The 22,119-nt window shown below is 45.9% G+C and overlaps 2 protein-coding genes across 2 annotated transcripts in view; one reads left to right on the forward strand and one right to left on the reverse strand.

Annotated features, from left to right (window-relative positions):
* The window catches only part of cdh23 (cadherin-related 23), a 727,760-nt gene that overhangs the window by 132,005 nt on the left and 573,636 nt on the right, over positions 1–22,119 (reverse strand). The gene's annotated exons all lie outside the window — the stretch shown is intronic.
* vsir (V-set immunoregulatory receptor) overlaps positions 1–22,119 on the forward strand; it is a 41,477-nt gene that overhangs the window by 7,149 nt on the left and 12,209 nt on the right. The window contains exons 3-8 of the mRNA XM_071380445.1: positions 6,624–6,732; positions 16,724–17,125; positions 17,412–17,462; positions 20,057–20,167; positions 20,333–20,360; positions 20,782–20,966. Coding sequence (XP_071236546.1) covers positions 6,624–6,732; positions 16,724–17,125; positions 17,412–17,462; positions 20,057–20,167; positions 20,333–20,360; positions 20,782–20,966 — 886 coding nt within the window. The remainder of the gene's footprint in view (positions 1–6,623; positions 6,733–16,723; positions 17,126–17,411; positions 17,463–20,056; positions 20,168–20,332; positions 20,361–20,781; positions 20,967–22,119) is intronic.

The following is a 22,119-nucleotide window of genomic DNA, read 5'->3' on the forward strand; positions in this document are numbered from 1 at the left end:
ACACACAATACTCAATGACAAAGCAAAAACAGTTTTTAAAAATAAAATATATATCAAATGTACAAGTATTCAGTCCCTTTATTCAGTACTTTGTTGAAATACCTTTGGTAGTGATGACAGCATCGAGTCTTCTTGGGTATGACGCTACAAGCTTGTATTAAAATGGCGCCGGAAGAAATGGCAGCAGTTTTACGGGCGCCTAACCAATTGTTCTATTATGTGTTTTTTTTTCGCGTTATTTGTAACTTATTTTGTACGTAATGTTTCTGCCACCGTATCTTATGGAAAAAAAGAGCTTCTGGATATCAGGACAGCGATCACTCTCCTCGGATTAGACAAAGATTTTTTCTTCAACAAACAGGACGCACAGGATGTACTTCGAACACCCGACAAGGCCAACATCCCCGTCATTGGCAAGAGACACAGGTACAGAGGACACAGAGCGGGGTGCCTCATAAGGATCCGCAGACGGAGAGTGGGAAAGCTGCCGTTACCGTCAAAATTGCTTGCCAACGTGCAATCATTAGACAATAAACTAGACGAGGTACGATCACGAATATCCTACCAATGGGACATCAAAAACTGTAATATCCTATGTTTCACGAAATCGTGGCTGAATGACGAAATCTAAGGAAGTCTCTTTTTGCTCGCCTGAAGTAGAGTATCTTATAATAAACTGTAGACCACACTATTTGCCAAGAGAGTTTTCATCCATACTTTTCGTGGCTGTTTATTTACCAACACAGACAGATGCTGGCACGAAGACTGCACTCAGTCAGCTGTATAAGGAAATAAGCAAACAGGAAACCGCTCACCCAGAAGCGGCGCTCCTAGTGGCCGGGGATTTTAATGCAGGGAAACTTAAATCAGTATTACCTTTCCATCAACATGTTAAATGCGCAACCAGAGAGAAAAAAATTCTAGATCACCTGTACTCCACACACAGAGATGCATACAAAGCTCTCCCTCGCCCTCCATTGGTAATTCTGACCACAATTCTATCCTCCTGATTCCTGCTCACAAGCAAAATTAAAGCAGGAAGCTCCAGTGACTCGGTCTATAAAAAAATTGTGAAATGAAGCAGATGCTAAACTACAGGATTGTTTTGCTAGCACAGACTGGATCATGTTCCGGGATTCTTCCGATGGCATTTAGTAGTACACCACATCAGTCACTGGCTTTATCAATGAGTGCATCGAGGACGTCGTCCCCACAGTGACTGTACGAACATACTCCAACCGTAAGCCATGGATTAAAAGCAACATTCACACTGAGCTAAAGGGTAGAGCCCCCGGTTTCAAAGTGCGGGACTCTAACCCTGGAAGCTTATAAGAAATCCTGCTATGCCTTATAAGAAACCCTAGACACACTCCAATTTGCATACTATCCAAACAGATCCACAGATGATGCAACCTCCATTGCACTCCACACTGCCCTTTCCCACTTGGATAAAAGGAACACCTACGTGAGAATGCTATTAATTGACTACAGCTCAGCATTCAACACCATAGTACCCTCAAAGCTCATCACTAAGCTAAGGATCCTGGGACTAAACACCTCCCTCTGCAACTGGATCCTGGATTTCCTGACAGGCCGCCCCCAGGTGGTGAGGGTAGGTAGCAATACATCCGCCACGCTGATACTCAACACTGGAGCGCCTCAGGGGTGCATGCTCAGTCCCCTCCTGTACTCCCTGTTCACCCACGACTGCGTGGCCAGGCACGACCCCAACACCATTATTAAGCTTGCCGACGACACAACAGTGGTAGGTCTGATCACCGACAACAACGAGACAGCCTATAGGGAGGAGGTCCGATACCTGGCCGGGTTGTGCCAGAATAACAACCTATCCCTCAACATAATCAAGACAAAGGAGATGATTGTGGAATACAGGAAAAGGAGGACCGAGCACTCCCCCATTCTCATCGACAGGGCTGTAGTGGAGCAGGTTGAGAGCTTCAAGTTCCTTGGTGTCCACATCAACAACAAACTAGAATGGTCCAAACACACCAAGATAGTTGTGAAGAGGGATCGACAAAGCCTATTCCCCCTCAGGAACCTAAAAAGATTTGGCATGGGTCCTCAGATCCTCAAAAGGTTCAACAGCTGCAACATCGAGAGCATCCTGACTGGTTGCATCACTGCCTGGTACAGCAACTGCTCGGCCTCCGATGACACAGGGTAGTGCGTACGGCCCAGTACATCACTGGGGCTAAGCTGCCTGCCATCCAGGACCTCTACAACAGGCGGTGTCAGAGGAAGGCCCTAAAAATTGTCAAAGACCCCAGCCACCCCAGTCATAGAATGTTCTCTCTACTACCGCATGGCAAGCGGTACCGGAGCACCAAGTCTTCCTAACCGTTTTTACCCCCAAGCCATAAGACTCCTGAACAAGTAATGAAATGGCTACCCGGACTATTTGCATTGTCCCGGACCCCCCCCCACCCCTCTTTTACGCTGCTGCTACTCTCTGTTTATCGTATATGCATAGTCACTTTAACTATACATTTACATACATAATATCTCAATTAGCCCGACTAACCGGTGCCCCCGCACATTGGCTACCCGGACTATCTGCATTGTGTCCCTCACCCACTACCCGCCAACCCCTCTTTTACGCTACTGCTACTCTCTGTTCATCATATATGCATAGTCACTTTAACCATACCTACATGTTCTTTAAAAGTGCCTTCCTCACCATCTTAAATAAGCATGCCCCATTCAAAAAATGTAGAACTAGGAATAGATATAGTCCTTGGTTCACTCCAGACCTGTATAACCTCGACCAGCACAAAAACATCCTGTGGCATTCTGCATTAGCATCGAGTAGCCCCCGTGATATGCAACTTTTCAGGGAAGTTAGGAACAAATATACACAGGAAGCTAAGGCTAACTTTTTCAAACAGAAATTTGCATCCTGTAGTAATAACTCAAAGTTCTGGGACACAAAGTCCATGGAGAATAAGAGCACCTCCTCCCAGCTGCCCACTGCACTGAGGCTAAAAAACACTGTTACCACCGATAAATCCACTATAATTGAGAATTTCAATAAGCATTTCTCTACGGCTGGCCATGCTTTCCACCTGGCTACCCCTACCCCGGTCAACTGCCCGGCACACTCCACAGCAACCCGCCAAAGCCACCACCAATTCTCCTTCACCCAAATCCAGATAGCTGATGTTCTGAAAGAGCTGCAAAATCTGGACCCCTACAAATCAGCCAGGCTAGACAATCTGGACCCTCTCTTTCTAAAATTATCTGCTGAAATTGTTGCAACCCCTATTACTAGCCTGTTCAACCTCTCTTTCGTATCGTCTGAGATTCCCAAAGATTGGAAAGCTGCCGCAGTCTTCCCCCTCTTCAAAGGGGGTGACATTCTAGACCCAAACTGCTACTGACCTATATCTATCCTACCCTGTCTTTCTAAGGTCTTCGAAAGCCAAGTTAACAAACAGATTACCGACCATTTCGAATCCCACCGTACCTCCTCCGCTATGCAATCTGGATTCAGAGCTGGTCATGGGTGCACCTTCAGCCACGCTCAAGGTCATAAACGACATCATAACCGCCATCAATAAGAGACATTACTGTGCAGCCGTATTCATCAACCTGGCCAAGGCTTTCGACTCTGACAATCACCGCATTCTTATTGGCAGACTCGACAGCCTTGGTTTCTCAAATGATTGCCTCGCCCGGTTTACCAACTACTTCTCTGATAGAGCTCAGTGTGTCAAATCGGAGGGCCTGTTGTCCGGACCTCTGGCAGTCTCTATGGGGGTGCCACTGGGTTCAATTCTCGGGCCGACTCTCTTCTCTGTATACATCAATGATGTCGCTCTTGCTGCTGGTGATTCTCTGATCCACCTCTACGCAGACGACACCATTCTGTATACTTCTGGCCCCCCTATACTTCTGGCCCCACTGTGTTAACTAACCTCCAGACGAGCTTCAATGCCATACAACTCTCCTTCCGTGGCCTCCAACTGCTCTTAAACACAAGTAAAACTAAATGCATGCTATTCAATCGATCACTGCCCGCACCTGCTCGCACCTGGACGGATCTGACTTAGAATACGTGGACAACTACAAATACCTAGGTGTCTGGTTAGACTGTAAACTCTCCTTCCAGACTCACATTAAGCATCTCCAATCCAAAATTAAAGCTAGAATCGGCTTCCTATATTCACCTATTTCGCAACAAAGAATCCTTCACTCATGCTGCCAAACATACCCTTGTAAAACTGACCATCCTACCGATCCTCGACTTCGGCGATGTCATCTATAACGTAGCCTCCAACACTCTACTCAACAAATTGGATGCAGTCTATCACAGTGCCATCCGTTTTGTCATCAAAGCCCCATATACTACCCACCAATGTGACCTGTACGCTCTCGTTGGTTGGCCCTCGCTTCATACTGAATAAACTTTCCCTGCATTAAAATCCCCTGCCACTAGGAGCGTCGCCAAACCAAGGTTACAGGTTATCTACAAGTCTCTGCTAAGGTAAAGCCCCGCCTTATCTCAGCTCACTGGTCACCATAGCAGCACCCACTCGTAGCACGTGCTCCAGCAGGTATATCTCACTGGTCACCCCCAAAGCCAATTCCTTCTTTGGTCGTCTTTCCTTCCAGTTCTCTGCTGTCAATGACTGGAACGAACTGCAAAAATCTCTGAAGCTGGACTCATATCTCCCTCACTAGCTTTAAGCACCAGCCGTCAGAGCAGCTCACAGATCACTGCACCTGTACATAGTCCATCTGTAAACAGCCCATCTATCTACCTACCTCATCCCCATACTGTATTTATTTATTTATCTTGCTCCTTTGCACCCCAGTATAGTGTGATGTGATGGTGCCAGGTTTCCTCCAGGCATGACGCTTGACATTCAGGCCAAATAGTTAAATCTTTGTTTCATCAGACCAGATAATCCAGATAATCTTGTTTCTCATGGTCTGAGAGTCTTAAGGTGCCTTTTGGCAAATTCTAAGTGGGTTGTCATGTGTCTTTTACTGAGGAGTGGCTTCCATCTGGCCACTCTACCATAAAGGCCTGATTGGTGGAGTGCTGCAGAGATGGTTGTCCTCCTGGAAGGTTCTCCCATCTTCACAGAGAAACTCTACAGCTCTGTCAGAGTGACCATTGGGTTCTTGGTGACCTCCCTGACCGAGACCCTTCTCCCCCGATTGCTCAGTTTGGCCGGGACGGCCCAATCCAGGAAGACTCTTGGTGGTTCCAAACGTCTTCCATTTAAGAATGATGTAGGCCACTGTGTTCTTGGGGACCATCAATGCTGCATAATTGTTTTGTTACCCTTCCCCAGATCTGTGCCTGGACACAATCCTGTCTCTAAGCTCTACGTACAATTCCTTCGACCTCAAGGCTTGGTTTTTGCTCTGACCTGGACTGTCAACTGTGTGACCTTTAAATTGACAGGTGTGTGCCTTTCCAAATCATGTCCAATCAATTTAATTTACCACAGGTGGACTCCAATCAAATTGTTGAAACATCAAGGATAAACAATGGAAACAGGATGCACCTGAGCTCAATTTCAAGTCTCATAGCAAAGGGTCTGAATACTTATGTAAATAAGTTATCTGTTTTTGTATTTAATACATTTGCAAACATTTCTAAAAACCTGTTTTTTCTTTGCCATTAGAGGGTATTGTGTGTAGATTGCTGAGGAAATTGTTTAATTTAATCCATTTTAGTGTAATGGTCGTCATAGTCGTTCTCCTCCTCAGACGAGGAGGAGCATGGATCGGACCAACACGCAGAGTGGGTAGTGCTCATGATCATTTATTAAAACGAAACTGAACACTAACACGAAACAAAATAACAAAAATGAGTACAACCGACAACAGTCCCGTGTGGCACGAATACAAACACGGAAACAAACACCCACAAAACACACATGAAACCCCGGCTGCCTTAGTATGATTCTCAATCAGGGATAACGATTGACAGCTGCCTCTGATTGAGAATCATACCAGGCCGAACACAAAATCCCAACATAGAAAATCACACATAGACAAACCCACCCAACTCACGCCCTGACCAACTAAATAAATACAAGACAAAAGAAAACAGGTCAGGAACGTGACATTTAGAATAACGCTTTAACGTAACTAAATTTGGAAAAAGTCAAAGGGTCTGAGTACTTCTCGAATGCACTGTATATCATAAGGAAGTGGTGATCTTAAACACTTCTCCAGTCGTTGTTGAGATCTAATATTCTGCGCAGCGCAAGACGAGATGTAGGCCAATGTCTTACATGCTGACTAGATCTGGCAAACGCCATCGCGCGCATGTTGATTTTGTCCATTCACACTAAACGCGATCAAGACACACAAGTTGAAGTATCAAAATGAACTCTGAACTAACTATATTAACCTAAAACATTAATGGACATTTAGCTAGCTAGCTCGCTGTTGCTAGCTAATTTGTCCTGGGACATAAACATTAGGTGGTTATTTGACCTGAAATGCACAACATCCTTTTTTCTAGATCTTTTGTAGAATTTTGACCCATTTTGAGTCAACCAAAATCGTGTGTTCTCCACTCCGACAATTATTCCACAGATAAAAAGGTAAACCTAGTTAGTTTCTTGTAATCTCTCCTTCAGTCTTCTTCTCCTGTGGACTTTATATGGCGGCTGGCAACCAACTTTAAGGTGCATTACCACCACCAACTGGACTGGAGTGTGGACCTCAGTTCATATTTCAATCACCCACGTGAGTATATGGTCCTAAAACCGGTGAGGAGATGGGAGAGGTGGGCCATTTAGTTTGTGTGAAATTATCGAATAACGTGTACGAGTACATTTGTTTTGCAACACTCGCATGCAACGCGGGCAGTGTGGTCAGCATGTTAGGCCTATCGTCAATCAATCATATTTCTCAAGTCCTTTTGGCCTAAATTCCAGCTAAACTTGAAGAAGACAGTAGGCTTAAGAAAGCAATGCTAATGCCACCAGTTGTTCTGGTCTAAAGTATTTTTACTAGACTGACGGCCAAATTCTGTGCTATATGAACACAAAAGAATATTGAATGTCGACATTCTGGTACTGCGTCCAGTCTTGGCGGTCTGTTCAAGGCTCTATTGCTTTAGTCACTGATGATCAATCATGATGGTGATGACATTGCGAGTGTCATCTACACTACTTTCATGAAGATAGCTGTTTTCCTCATGTTTCTCAGAAAACCCCCTGCTTGTTCATTGATCCCATCCTCGCTATCTCCAGAGGCAAATCATGAGATGGTTACTATGATTAGAGACACTTTCCTGGGTCACTTTGACAGGGCCAGGCCTGGGTTTATTCCTTACTGAGCACAAATTGACCTGTGCGTATGTATGTTTAGGAAATCTACTTGAGGATGGTTTAACGGGCCTACATTTCTGACCTGTAGCTTGAACCCACTGTCCGGGACGGACAAGACCAGACCTGGGTTCCAAATACTAGCTTTTCTTGATTGAGCCTGCCTGTTGCAATGGAACCAATAGAAAAGTCCAGACATTGCAAACCTTGCCCACCTGACACTCCAGGCAGGCTAAAACAAACATCCAAGCATAAAATAGTGTTTAAACCCTCTAACAATATTGAGTCAGAGCAGAGCCACAGTGTCCTTCAGCCTGCCACCACCTAGACCTTGGGACCGACACTCCTACTCAGTCACTTCTTTAACAGGCCCAAGGACACAACACTGACTAGCTGTGACTGTAGCCCTGTTTTATACCTGGTTCTAACATGCCTCCTTTGTTCTGATCTTGTCCACATTCTGATTGTGCCCACAGACAGGTGTAGACCAAGGTTTCTCAAACTCGGTCCTGGGGCCCCCTGGGTGCACATTTAGTTTTTTGCCCTAGCACTACACAGCTGATTCAAATAATCTAAGTTTGATGATGAGTTGGTTATTTGAATCAGCTGTGTAGTGCTAAGGCAAAAACCAAAACATTTACCCGGGAGGGGACCCAGGACCGAGTTTGGGAACCATGGTGTAGACAATTAAAATATGCACAAGTTGTGTCTGGATATCTTACAAGTCTAGACAGATATGGAAAGTGAAATAATTTAAATCATCATTAGGCCTCCTTCTAAAATCATTGACAGGCGGGTCGTTTAACCAATTTGGTGCTTTTTTGAGAAGTGTAACTTAGTGTAACGGTCGTCGTATGAAGAAGGTGTGAACAAAAGCACAGCGTGGGAAGTGTTCATGATTATTTATTTAAAAAACTGAACACTGAGACAAAATAATCAACATCAACATCCGGCGCCGAAACGAGATGGCCGCCTCGCTTCGCGTTCCTTGGAAAATATGCAGTATTTTGTTTTTTTATGTGTTATTTCTTACATCGGTACCCCAGGTAATCTTAGGTTTCATTACATACAGTCGGGAGGAACTACTGAATATACGATTAACGTCAACTCATCATCGTTCCTACCAGGAATATGACTTTCCCGAAACGGATCCAGTGTTTTGCCTTCCACCCAATACAATGGATCTGATCCCAGCCGGCGACCCTGTGCGACGCCGTAAAAGGGGCAAACGAGGCGGTCTCCTGGCCAGGCTTCGGAGACGGGCACATCGCGCTCCACTCCCTAGCATACTACTCGCCAATGTCCAGTCTCTTGACAATAAGGTTGATGAAATCCGAGCACGGGTAGCATTCCAGAGAGACATCAGGGATTGCAACGTGCTCTGCTTCACGGAAACATGGCTAACTCAAGAGACGCTAACGGAGTCGGTGCAGCCAGCTGGTTTCTTCATGCATCGCGCCGACAGAAACAAACATCTTTCTGGTAAGAAGAGGGGCGGGGGGGTATGCCTTATGATTAACGAGACGTGGTGTGATCATCATAACAACACACAGGAACTCAAGTCATTCTGTTCACCTGATCTAGAACTCCTCACAATAAAATGTCGACCGCATTATCTACCAAGGGAATTCTCTTCAATCATAATCACAGCCGTATATATTCCCCCCCAAGCAGACACAACGATGGCCCTGAACGAACTTTATCTGACTCTTTGTAAACTGGAAACCACACACCCTGAGGCTGCATTCATCGTAGCTGGGGATTTTAACAAGGCTAATCTAAAAACAAAACTCCCTAAATTCTATCAGCATATCGATTGTGCTACCAGGGCTGGAAAAACCCTAGATCATTGTTATACTAATTTCCGCGACGCATATAAGGCCCTCCCCCGCCCCCCTTTCGGAAAAGCTGACCACGACTCCATTTTGTTGATTCCAGCCTACAAACAGAAACTAAAACAACAAGCTCCCGCGCTCAGGTCTGTTCAACGCTGGTCCGACCAATCTGAATCCACGCTTCAAGACTGCTTCGATCACGCGGATTGGAATATGTTCCGCATTGCGTCCAACAACAATATTGACGAATATGCTGATTCGGTGAGCGAGTTCATTAGGAAGTGCATTGACGATGTCGTACCCACAGCAACGATTAAAACATTCCCAAACCAGAAACCGTGGATTGACGGCAGCATTCGCGTGAAACTGAAAGCGCGAACCACTGCTTTTAACCAGGGCAAGGTGACCGGAAGCATGACCGAATACAAACAGTGTAGCTATTCTCTCCGCAAGGCAATCAAACAGGCTAAGTCCCAGTACAGAGACAAAATCGAGTCGCAATTCAACAGCTCAGACACAAGAGGTATGTGGCAGGGTCTACAGTCAATCACGGATTACAAAAAGAAAACCAGCCCCGTCGCGGACCAGGATGTCTTGCTCCCAGACAGGCTAAACAACTTTTTTGCCTGCTTTGAGGACAATACAGTGCCACTGACACGGCCCCCTACCAAAACCTGCGGGCTCTCCTTCACTGCAGCCGAGGTGAGTAAAACATTTAAACGTGTTAACCCTCGCAAGGCTGCAGGCCCAGACGGCATTCCCAGCCGCGTCCTCAGAGCATGCGCAGACCAGCTGGCTGGTGTGTTTACGGACATATTCAATCAATCCTTATCCCAGTCTGCTGTTCCCACATGCTTCAAGAGGGCCACCATTGTTCCTGTTCCCAAGAAAGCTAAGGTAACTGAGCTAAACGACTACCGCCCCGTAGCACTCACTTCCGTCATCATGAAGTGCTTTGAGAGACTAGTCAAGGACCATATCACCTCCACCCTACCGGACACCCTAGACCCACTCCAATTTGCTTACCGACCCAATAGGTCCACAGACGACGCAATCGCAACCACACTGCACACTGCCCTAACCCATCTGGACAAGAGGAATACCCATGTGAGAATGCTGTTCATCGATTACAGCTCAGCATTTAACACCATAGTACCCTCCAAACTCGTCATCAAGCTCGAGACCCTGGGTCTCGACCCCGCCCTGTGCAACTGGGTCCTGGACTTCCTGACGGGCCGCCCCCAGGTGGTGAGGGTAGGTAACAACATCTCCACCCCGCTGATCCTCAACACTGGGGCCCCACAAGGGTGCGTTCTGAGCCCTCTCCTGTACTCCCTGTTCACCCACGACTGCGTGGCCATGCACGCCTCCAACTCAATCATCAAGTTTGCGGATGACACTACAGTGGTAGGCTTGATTACCAACAACGACGAGACGGCCTACAGGGAGGAGGTGAGGGCCCTCGGAGTGTGGTGTCAGGAAAATAACCTCACACTCAACGTCAACAAAACAAAGGAGATGATTGTGGACTTCAGGAAACAGCAGAGGGAGCACCCCCCTATCCACATCGACGGGTCAGTAGTGGAAAAGGTGGAAAGTTTTAAGTTCCTCGGTGTACACATCACGGACGAACTGAATTGGTCCACCCACACAGACAGCGTCGTGAAGAAGGCGCAGCAGCGCCTCTTCAACCTCAGGAGGCTGAAGAAATTCGGCTTGTCACCAAAAGCACTCACAAACTTCTACAGATGCACAATCGAGAGCATCCTGTCGGGCTGTATCACCGCCTGGTACGGCAACTGCTCCGCCCACAACCGTAAGGCTCTCCAGAGGGTAGTGAGGTCTGCAGAACGCATCACCGGGGGCAAACTACCTGCCCTCCAGGACACCTACACCACCCGATGTCACAGGAAGGCCATAAAGATCATCAAGGACAACAACCACCCAAGCCACTGCCTGTTCACCCCGCTATCATCCAGAAGGCGAGGTCAGTACAGGTGCATCAAAGCAGGGACCGAGAGACTGAAAAACAGCTTCTATCTCAAGGCCATCAGACTGTTAAACAGCCACCACTAACATTTAGCGGCCGCTGCCAACATACTGACTCAACTCCAGCCACTTTAAAAATGGGAATTGATGGAAATTATGTAAAAATGTACCACTAGCCACTTTAAACAATGCCACTTAATATAATGTTTACATACCCTACATTACCCATCTCATATGTATATACTGTACTCTATATCATCTACTGCATCTTGCCATCTTTATGTAATACATGTACCACTAGCCACTTTAAACTATGCCACTTTATGTTTACATACCCTACAGTACTCATCTCATATGTATATACCGTACTCTATACCATCTACTGCATCTTGCCTATGCCGTTCTGTACCACCACTCATTCATATATCTTTATGTACATATTCTTTATCCCTTTACACTTGTGTGTGTATAAGGTAGTAGTTGTGGAATTGTTAGGTTAGATTACTTGTTGGTTATTACTGCATTGTCGGAACTAGAAGCACAAGCATTTCGCTACACTCGCATTAACATCTGCTAACCATGTGTATGTGACTAATACAATTTGATTTGATTTGATTTGAAATAACAAAATGTAACACGAAACAGTTCTGTCTGGTGAAGACACAAAAACAGAAAACAACTACCCACAAAAACCATGTGGGAAAAGCTACCTAAGTATGGTTCTCAATCAGAGACAACGATAGACAGCTGCCTCTGATTGAGAACCACACCCGGCCAAACAACAAAGAAATACAAAACATAGAAAATGAACATAGAATGCCCACCCAAATCACACCCTAACCAAACCAAAATAGAGACATAAAAAGCTCTCTACGGTCAAGGCGTGACAGTACCCCCCCCCCCCCCGAAGGTGCGGACTCCGGCCGCAAAACCTGAACCTATAGGGGAGGGTCTGGGTGGGCATTTCACCGCGGTGGCGGCTCTGGTGCGGGACGTAGACCCCGCTCCACCTCTGGCTTGGCCCACTTAGGTGGCGCCTCTAGAAATGGACCTTCGCCGCCAACCCCGGACTGGGGACCCTCGTAGCGAGGGCCGGACTGGGGACCCTCGTAGCGGGGGGCCGGACCGAAGGTTGCCTCTGGAAGCTCCGGGCCGGAGGGCGACTCTGGAAGCTCCGGGCCGGAGGGCGACACTGGAGGCTCCGGGCCGGAGGGCGACACTGGAGGCTCCGGGCCGGAGGGCGACCCTGGAGGCTCCGGGCCGGAGGGCGACCCTGGAGGCTCCGGGCCGGAGGGCGACCCTGGAGGCTCCGGGCCGGAGGGCGACCCTGGAGGCTCCGGGCTGGGGAGACACACAGGAGACCTGGCTCTAGGAGCAGGCACAGGACTCACCAGGCTGGGGAGACATACAGGGGTTCACTTCCTTGGCCGAGGCACCGGATACACTGGGCCGTGGAGGCGCACTGGCGGTCTCGAGTGCAGAGCTGGCACCACCCGTTCTGGCTGGATGCCCACTTCCACCTGGCAAATGCGGGACGCTGGCACCGAGCACACCGGCCTGTGAATGCTCGGCCGAGACACAGTGCGCATCACCCCATAGCACGGGGCCTGACCAGTCACATGCTCGCCACGGTAAGCACGGGGTCTCCAACCTGACTCTGCCACACCCCCCGTGTGGCCCCCCCAAAAAACATTTTGGGGCTGACTCTCGGGCTTCCTTGCCAGCCGTGTTCCCTCATACCACTGGTTCCCTTTTCCTGCTGCCTCCGCTCTCCTGGCTGCCTCCATCTGTTCCCATGGGAGGCGATCCCTTCCAGCCAGGATCTCCTCCCATGTGTAGGATCCCCTGCCATCCAGGATGTCCTCCCATGTCCAGTCCTCTCTTCCACGCTGCTTGGTCCCTTGGTGGTGGGTAGTTCTGTAACGGTCATCGTATGAAGAAGTTGTGGACCAAAGCGCAGCGGGGGAAGTGTTCATGATTATTTATTTTAAAAAACTGAACACTGAGACAAAATAACAAAATGTAACAACACGAAACAGATCTGTCTGGTGAAGACACAAAAACAGAAAACAACTACTCACAAAAACCATGTGGGAAAAGCTACCTAAGTATGGTTCTCAATCAGAGACAACGATAGACAGCTGCCTCTGATTGAGAACCACACCCGCTAAACAACAAAGAAATACACAACATAGAAATTGAACATAGAATGCCCACCCAAATCACACCCTGACCAAACCAAAATAGAGACATAAAAAGCTCTCTACGGTCAGGGCGTGACACTTAGTCCCAAAAAAAACATTTGATTTCACCTAATTTTAACATTCTGTTAACAAAACATTTTCCCTTATCAAGAGGTTGAATAAAAAATGGACTTTGTCAAGTGCCAAATAAAATAACAGGGTTAACGAATTCATGTCAAATCAGCCCGAAATCCCCTTGTAACATGGGGAATGGAAGCTTGTTGTGGCAATTGAATGCAAGCTTCAGAAATTAGTTTTAATTGTTAAAACAGGTTTGATGTTTTATGCTAGATCCTCTCACACAAAACACCAGAAAATGGCCAGAAAGAGTAGAACCAGCTCACCTGCTTTTACACCATGATGTGAATATTACATGTTCAGTGTTTCTCTTGAATTTTTGTATATATTTATTTTTTTATTTTACCTGTATTTAACTAGGCAAGTCAGTTAAGACCAAATTCTTATTTTCAATGACGGCCTAGGAACAGTGGACCAAAGTGCCTTGTTCACGGGCAGAACGACAGATTTGTACCTTGTCAGCTCAGGGATTACATATATATATATAATATATTTTTTTTAAAGAATACTTTCACCATAGTTCAGTTCACATAACATGGTTGACCTTAAAATGAGGGACAGACGTAAATGAATCACTACTCGCATGAAAAACATGATCATCTTATACTTATTGGTCTATTAACTCATTTACTGCATGGTGATGTCACCATGGAAGGCCAAAACTCCCTCTCACCAAAACAGGCTGACATTTCATAAAGCCTTTTCAAACAGCTCTTACACTAAATGGGAATTCTCATAATTCAAACTCATTGTGGAAATACAATGAGTATACAAAGCATTAGGAACACATTCAAAATATTGAGTTGCACCCCTTTTGTCCACAGAACAGCCTCAATTTGTCAGGGCATGGACTCTAGAAGGTGTCGAAAGCGTTCCTCAGGGATGCTGGCCCATGTTGATTCCAGTTGCCAAACTCCAAGCGGGCTGTCATGTGCCTTTTTACTGAGGCGTGGCTTTAATCTGGAGAATGCCAAAAGTTTGCAAAGCTGTCCTCAATGCAAAGGGTGGCTACTTTGAAGAATCTTAAAAATAAAATATATTTTGATTTGTTTAACACTTTTTTTCGTTAGATGTCTTCACTATTATTCTACAACGTATAAAATAGTAAAAACAAAGAAATGGAATGAGTAGGTGTGTCCAAACTTCTGACAGGTACTGTACATTGGAACTGTGTCCAACTGAAATATGCAAAAGCTCAACAGACACTCACAATTGGCATGCCTCTCTCTCTTTCTTTATCCCCCCCCCCCCCCCCCCCACATGTGTTTGCAACTCTGTGTGCCTGTCCGTCTGTCTGTCTCTCTCTATTAACTATCTGGAGAAAATTTGTATAGACAGCAGACTAGAACACTCTCTGTCTGTACTTTCTAACCAGCAAACGGATACCCAGAATACAGGAAATGAAACAAGCTGACCTATAATATGCAAAAGCAGAATGTATCATAACAAGCCTCAGTGTGCAGTTTAAAGGGTTGTTTTTGTACTTGTAACCATAGTACTTTGTACAGTGCATCCCTTGACTTTTTCAACATTTTGTTAGGTTACAGCCTTATTCTAAAATTGATTAAATTGTTTTTTTCCCTCAAATCTAAACACAATACCCATAATGACAAAGCAAAAATGTATTTAAAAAAAAAACTTGTGAAATATCACATTTGCATAAGTATTCAGACCCTTTACTCAGTACTTTGTTGAAGGACCTTTGGCAGCGATTACAGCCTAGAGTTTTCTTGGATATGACGCTACAAGCCTGGTACACCTGTATTTGGGGAGTTTCTCTGATTCTTCACTGCAGATCATCTCAAGCTCTGTCAGGTTTAATGGGGAGGGTTGCTGCAAAGATATTTTCAGGTCTTTCCAGCAATGTTCGGGTCAGGTTCAAGTCCGGGCTCTGGCTGGGCCACTCAATGACATTCAGAGACTTGTCCTGTACCACTTCTACGTTGTCTTGGATATGTGCTTAGGGTCGTTGTCCTGTTTGAAGGTGAACCTTCGCCCCAGTCGGAGGTCCTTAGTGCTCTGGAGCAGGTTTTCATCAAGGATCTCTCTGTACTTTGCTCCGTTTATCTTTGCCTCGATCCTGACTAGTCTCCCAGTCCCTGCCGCTGAAAAACATCCCCACAGCATGATGCTGCCACCACCATGCTTCACCATAGGGATGGTGCCAGGTTTCCTGCAGGCGTGACACTTGGCATTCAGGCCAAAGAGTTCAATATTGGTTTCATTAGACCAGAGAATCTTGTTTCTCATGGTCTGATAGTCTTTAGGCACCTTTTGGCAAACTCCAAGCGGGCTGTCATGTGCCTTTTACTGAGGAGTGGCTTCTGTCTGGCCACTCTACCATAAAGGCCTGATTGATGGAATGCTCCAGAGATGGTTGTCCTTCTGGAAGGTTCTCCCATCTTCAAAGAGGAACTCTAGAGCTCTGTCAGAGTGACCATCAGGTTTTTAGTCACCTCCCTGATCAAGGCCCTTCTTCCCCGATTGCTAAGTTTGGCCAGGCAGCCAGCTTTAGGAAGAGTCTTGGTGGTTCCAAACTTCATCCTTTTAAGAATGAGGGAAGCCACTGTGTTCTTGGGGAACTTCAATGCTGCAGACATTTTTGGGTACCCTTCCCTAGATCTGTGCCTTGACACAATCCTGTCTCGGAGCTCTACGGACAATTCCTTCGATCTCATGGCTTGGTTTTTGTTCTGACATGCACTGTCAACTGTGAGACCTTATATAGACAGGTCTGTGCCTTTCCAAAACATGTCCAATCAATTGAATTTACCACAGGTGGACTCCAATCAAGTTGTAGAAACATCTTAAGGATGACCAATGGAAACAGGATGCACCTGAGCTCAATTTCGAGTATCACAGCAAAGGGTCTGAATACTTATGTAAATAAGGTTTTTCAGTTTGAATTATACATTTTTTTTGTTGCAAAAATCTGTTTTAGCTTTGTCATTATGGGGTATTGTGTGTAAATTGCTGAGGAAATAAAGCTGTAATGTAACAAAATGTGTAAAAAGTCAAGGATAGTTTCTGAAGGCACTGTTTCTTCCTGAAACAACTTCTATGATGATGTGACTACCCTTACCAAATGGGACGAAACAGGGAGGGTCGTACCTGAAATAGTCCAATGAAAAACATTTAGTTGCAAAATGTTTTCATTTCTCACTAATGAATATACCCCAGTTCTTTGCTTAACCAACTAGTGCCTAATTTGTCAGTTGACAAGTGCTCCCACCAATAAGTGTCCACTCTGTCTCCTCTGCAGCCAATGGAGACGTGGCTCATCCTCACACCCGCTTGACTGTCACCGCCCCCCACCTTTCCTACATCTGCGAGAAGGGTGCCAACGTCACCCTGCTCTGTGCCCAGAGAGGTGCCAAGCTGCACCCCTTGGACCGCCTGCATCAAAGCTGGCTCTTCACCCCCCACTCAGCTGAGCATTGCCATGACAAGGTGCACCCCCGCGCCCACAATCACAATGGCAATTATTCCCGTGCGGCGCTTCCTTGGGGGGTACAGTACGGGTCAAGCGAAGAGTCTTTCTGGGTGCAACTGCAGCTCGTCACCGAATCTGACCAAGGGCGCTACTGCTGCCTCTCCCTGGATATAAACAATGGCAAGGTGGTGCAGAGGACGCATAGCCACGTCTTTCTCACTATCACACCTTGTAAGTCTGTGTGTGTGTGTGTGTGTGTGTGTGTGTGTGTGTGTGTGTGTGTGTGTGTGTGTGTGTGTGTGTGTGTGTGTGTGTGTGTGTGTGTGTGTGTGTGTGTGTGTGTGAGAGAGAAAATGTGTGTTTTGAGTTTCTGCGTGTGTTTGAATTCACATGTCTGTCAATTGTTTTAATATTTGTGTGTGTGTGTGTGCACGGTGCAACTACGAGTCAATTTCCATTCTTATCATGACATTTTAAAATGCTAAACTGTCTTGTATGTCTCCTCATCTCTCTGTAGGGAAAAGCGACGAGGCGAAATGCACTCAATTGGACATCAAGCCATCAGAAGGTATACTTATTCACATGGACAATTGTACCTGCATCTAGCACAGGGAAATACAATTGTACCTGCTTCTAGCACAGGGCAACTCCAGTCCTTGGGCGCCGGAGTGGTGTCACACTTTTTCCCCATCCCTAGCAAACACAGCTGATTAAACTAATTGCATTCTAAATCAAATCAAATCAAATCAAATCAAATTTATTAGTCACATACACATGGTTAGCAGATGTTAATGCGAGTGTAGCGAAATGCTTGTGCTTCTAGTTCCGACAATGCAGTAATAACAACAAGTAATCTAACCTAACAATTCCGCAACTACTACCTTATACACGCAAGTGTAAAGGGATAAAGAATATGTACATAAAGATATATGAATGAGTGATGGTACAGACGGCATAGGCAAGGTGCAGTAGATGGTATAGAGTACGGTATATACCTATGAGATGAGTACTGTAGGGTATGTAAACATAAAGTGGCATAGTTTAAAGTGGCTAGTGGTCCATGTATTACATAAGATGGCAAGATGCAGTAGATGATATAGAGTACAGTATATACATATACATAAGAGATGTGTAATGTAGGGTATGTAAACATTATATTAGGTGGCATTGTTTAAAGTGGCTGGTGGTACATTTTTACATAATTTCCATCAATTCCCATTTTTAAGGTGGCTGGAGCTGAGTCAGTTTGTTGGCAGCGGCCGCTAAATGTTAGTGGTGGCTGTTTAACAGTCTGATGGCCTTGAGATAGAAGCTGTTTTTCAGTCTCTCGGTCCCTGCTTGGATGCACCTGTACTGACCTCGCCTTCTGGATGATAGCGGGGTGAACAGGTAGTGGCTTGGGTGGTTGTTGTCCTTGATGATCTTTATGGCCTTCCTGTGACATCGGGTGGTGTAGGTGTCCTGGAGGGCAGGTAGTTTGCCCCGGGTGATGCGTTCTGCCGACCTCACTACCCTCTGGAGAGCCTTACGGTTGTGTGCGGAGCAGTTGCCGTACCAGGCGGTGATACAGCCCGACAGGATGCTCTCGATTGTGCATCTGTAGAAGTTTGTGAGTGCTTTTGGTGACAAGCCGAATTTCTTCAGCCTCCTGAGGTTGAAGAGGCGCTGCTGCGCCTTCTTCACAACGCTGTCTGTGTGGGTGGACCAATTCAGTTTGTCCGTGATGTGTACACCGAGGAACTTAAAACTTTCCACCTTCTCCACTACTGACCCGTCGATGTGGATAGGGGGGAGCTCCCTCTGCTGTTTCCTGAAGTCCACAATCATCTCCTTTGTTTTGTTGACGTTGAGTGTGAGGTTATTTTCCTGACACCACACTCCGAGGGCCCTCACCTCCTCCCTGTAGGCCGTCTCGTCGTTGTTGGTAATCAAGCCTACCACTGTAGTGTCGTCCGCAAACTTGATGATTGAGTTGGAGGCGTGCATGGCCACGCAGTCGTGGGTGAACAGGGAGTCCAGGAGAGGGCTCAGAACGCACCCTTGTGGGGCCCCAGTGTTGAGGATCAGCGGGGTGGAGATGTTGTTACCTACCCTCACCACCTGGGGGCGGCCCGTCAGGAAGTCCAGGACCCAGTTGCACAGGGCGGGGTCGAGGCCCAGGGTCTCGAGCTTGATGACGAGTTTGGAGGGTACTATGGTGTTAAATGCTGAGCTGTAGTCGATGAACAGCATTCTCACATAGGTATTCCTCTTGTCCAGATGGGTTAGGGCAGTGTGCAGTGTGGTTGCGATTGCGTCGTCTGTGGACCTATTGGGTCGGTAAGCAAATTGGAGTGGGTCTAGGGTGTCCGGTAGGGTGGAGGTGATATGGTCCTTGACTAGTCTCTCAAAGCACTTCATGATGACGGAAGTGAGTGCCTTCTAAACTGAAGGTCATGATTAGTTGATTATTGGAGTCACCTGCCCATACGAAAAAAGGCTATAGTGTGTATATATAAGTAATTAAGTAACTTGTGCGGGATGGAATGGCTCATAGGGCAGGAGCCCATCTCCTGTTTCTGTAGCGCGAGGCATCTTGATGGACAAGTACACCCTCTGGACAGGACGCTAGTCTATTGCATGGCCTTGCCCCCAATCCATCTCCTTAATGCTGAGTGCCAAGCAGAGATGCATCAGGTCCCATTTTTATAGTATTTGGTATGACTCGACCAGGGATTGGACTCACAACCTTCCAATCTCAGCGCAGACACTTTAACCACAAGGCCAATGAGTTGGTATAAATACTATCGTTTTCACTGTAGTGTTTTTGCTGACTTTACTGTAGTATTCACTGTAGTGTTTTTGCAGACTAAAGATGGGCGTTTGGTATAAAGGGACCAATCAGCATCCTCTCAGAAACAATGGGTGGGTTTAGTACAAAATCAGACATGTGCGTTGAATTAGGCTGTCCTCTGGTTGGTTGAAAGAGATCCAGCCACAGACCAGTTAGTTTTAAATATAGCCCCTCATTACAGGCTCAAACTGTTTCAATGAGGAGGAAGTTTAGACTGATTATAGAAAGGAAATAAAATGGTGGACACAGCGATCAGGCTGGTTCCATCAGGCTAAGTAAAATGCTCTTTGAGGTTAATTTTGCCCCTGGTCTCTCTACGGTATCCTCAGGGTCAGTGACTGCAGGCCTGGCCACAGCTGCATGCATCATGGCTATTCTCTCTTTGCCCCTCATCCTGGTGTTAGTGTACAAGCAAAGGCAATCTGCCCAGTCCAGCCGACGTGAGTAACAAAGACACACACACACACACACACACACACACAGCTTCAGCTCTTAAACTCATTTCCTCTACACTAGCAAGTATGACGTTAGGGAATAAACATGCATAGATTTAGCACGCTGCTTTGTTGTCTGATAATGGGCCATTTCCCTTTCCCCCCTCCCAGGTGCACACGAGCTGGTGAGAATGGACAGGTGAGTTGAGTTTCGCACAGCCCAGACGCCAGCTATGGCTTCCCTCTGACATTAGGCTAACACTAACCACAGACACACTTCCATAACTCTGTTGATAACACAGATACAAACGTGGTAATCACACTGTTATGTACAGTATGTATGTATTCATGTACAGTCAACTCTTGATATAAGTATGCAATGTCTTGAGAACTTGTACATGTGCACTCACCGACTCATACAATTGGAGGAATGTAAAAATAATGTACTTGAATTTGGACTGATGAAGTGCACTGCACAGAGGGAGTTTACACTTAATCCAATATGTATAAGAAGTTATCTGTATCGGATAGCAGTTGTGTACTATACAATACGGTATATGTTTTCTGTATACATCTATCTGGTAGTTTATTTCCTCTCCCCTGTGTGTGTCTCTCCTCAGTGAGGCTGCGGGCCATGAGAACCCAGTGTTTCTGGGGGGCTCACCCCCGGGCCAGGCTAAGACCAGGACTGTGTCTCAAATCATGACCAGGCAGTCCTCAGAGACAGGCCGACACCTGCTTCTGTCCGACCCTGGCACCCCCCTATCTCCTCCCGTACACGGAGTCGTCTTCTTCCCAGAACAGGGTAAGACGCATACACACAGGATATAACACACAGGCATGCACGAATGCATGAATGCTCATGCAGACACAGGCCATAAATCTTTATTTATCGCTTTGGTACTATTTTCACAAGTAACACTTGTAACGCAGCCAGTCTTGCGTTCAAAAACTTTTGTTGTACAGGACATGAATTTTGTTTGTAGACTTCTTTCAACACAACCTTTGATCCAAAATGCAATATTACTGTGAAATATAATGAGTAAATTGGTTTAAGCACCAAAACACAACATAATGTTAGCTTCTCAAATGTGTTATTTTAACAATAAATGAATCCAATAACAAAAAAATGAAGATACATGTTTCAAAATTGACGTTTGAATGTAGTATGCTACAGTTCTGTAAATTACAATGTCTACACTGTTTTCACATTAGGCAATACACTTGCTTTACCCATAAATTTGACTGAACATAATTTCCATAATTTTTATCCCATGTGTCATCATTGAAGACATCTTTCAAATGAAAGAATGAAAGAAACAATGTTTAGCAGGCACTACTAGTTTGCATCAAGCCTGTCTTGAGCATTTGGCCATATGTTCCCATCGAAATCGCAGTAAATATCCACATTGTTCATGCACCTGGCGAAAAACCTTTTGGCATGGCGAATCCAAGCATGACATACAGTACCAGTCAAAAGTTTGGACACACCTACTCATTCAAGGATGTTTCTTTATTTGTACTATTTTCTACATTGTAGAATAATAGTGAAGACATCAAAACTATGAAATAACACATATGGAATCATGTAGTAACCAACAAAGTGTTGAACAAATCAAATTATATTTTAGATTGTTCAAAGTAGCCACCCTTTGCCTTGATGACAGATTTGCACACTCCTGGCATTCTCTCGACCTTCATGTCTGAAAGTAATGATGAACTGTAATTTCTCTCTGCTTACTTGAGATGTTCTTGACATAATACGGACTTGGTCTTTTACCAAATAGGGCTATCTTCTGTATATCACCCCTACCTTGTCACAACAACTGATTGGCTCAAAGGCATTCCACAAATTAACAAGGCACACCTGTTAATTGAAATTCATTCCAGGTGACTACCTCATGAAGCTGGTTGAGAGAATGCCAGGAGTGTGCAAAGCTGTCAACAAGGCAAAGGGT

This window comes from Salvelinus alpinus, chromosome 32 (assembly GCF_045679555.1).
Source record: "Salvelinus alpinus chromosome 32, SLU_Salpinus.1, whole genome shotgun sequence".
Lineage (NCBI taxonomy): Eukaryota > Metazoa > Chordata > Actinopteri > Salmoniformes > Salmonidae > Salvelinus > Salvelinus alpinus.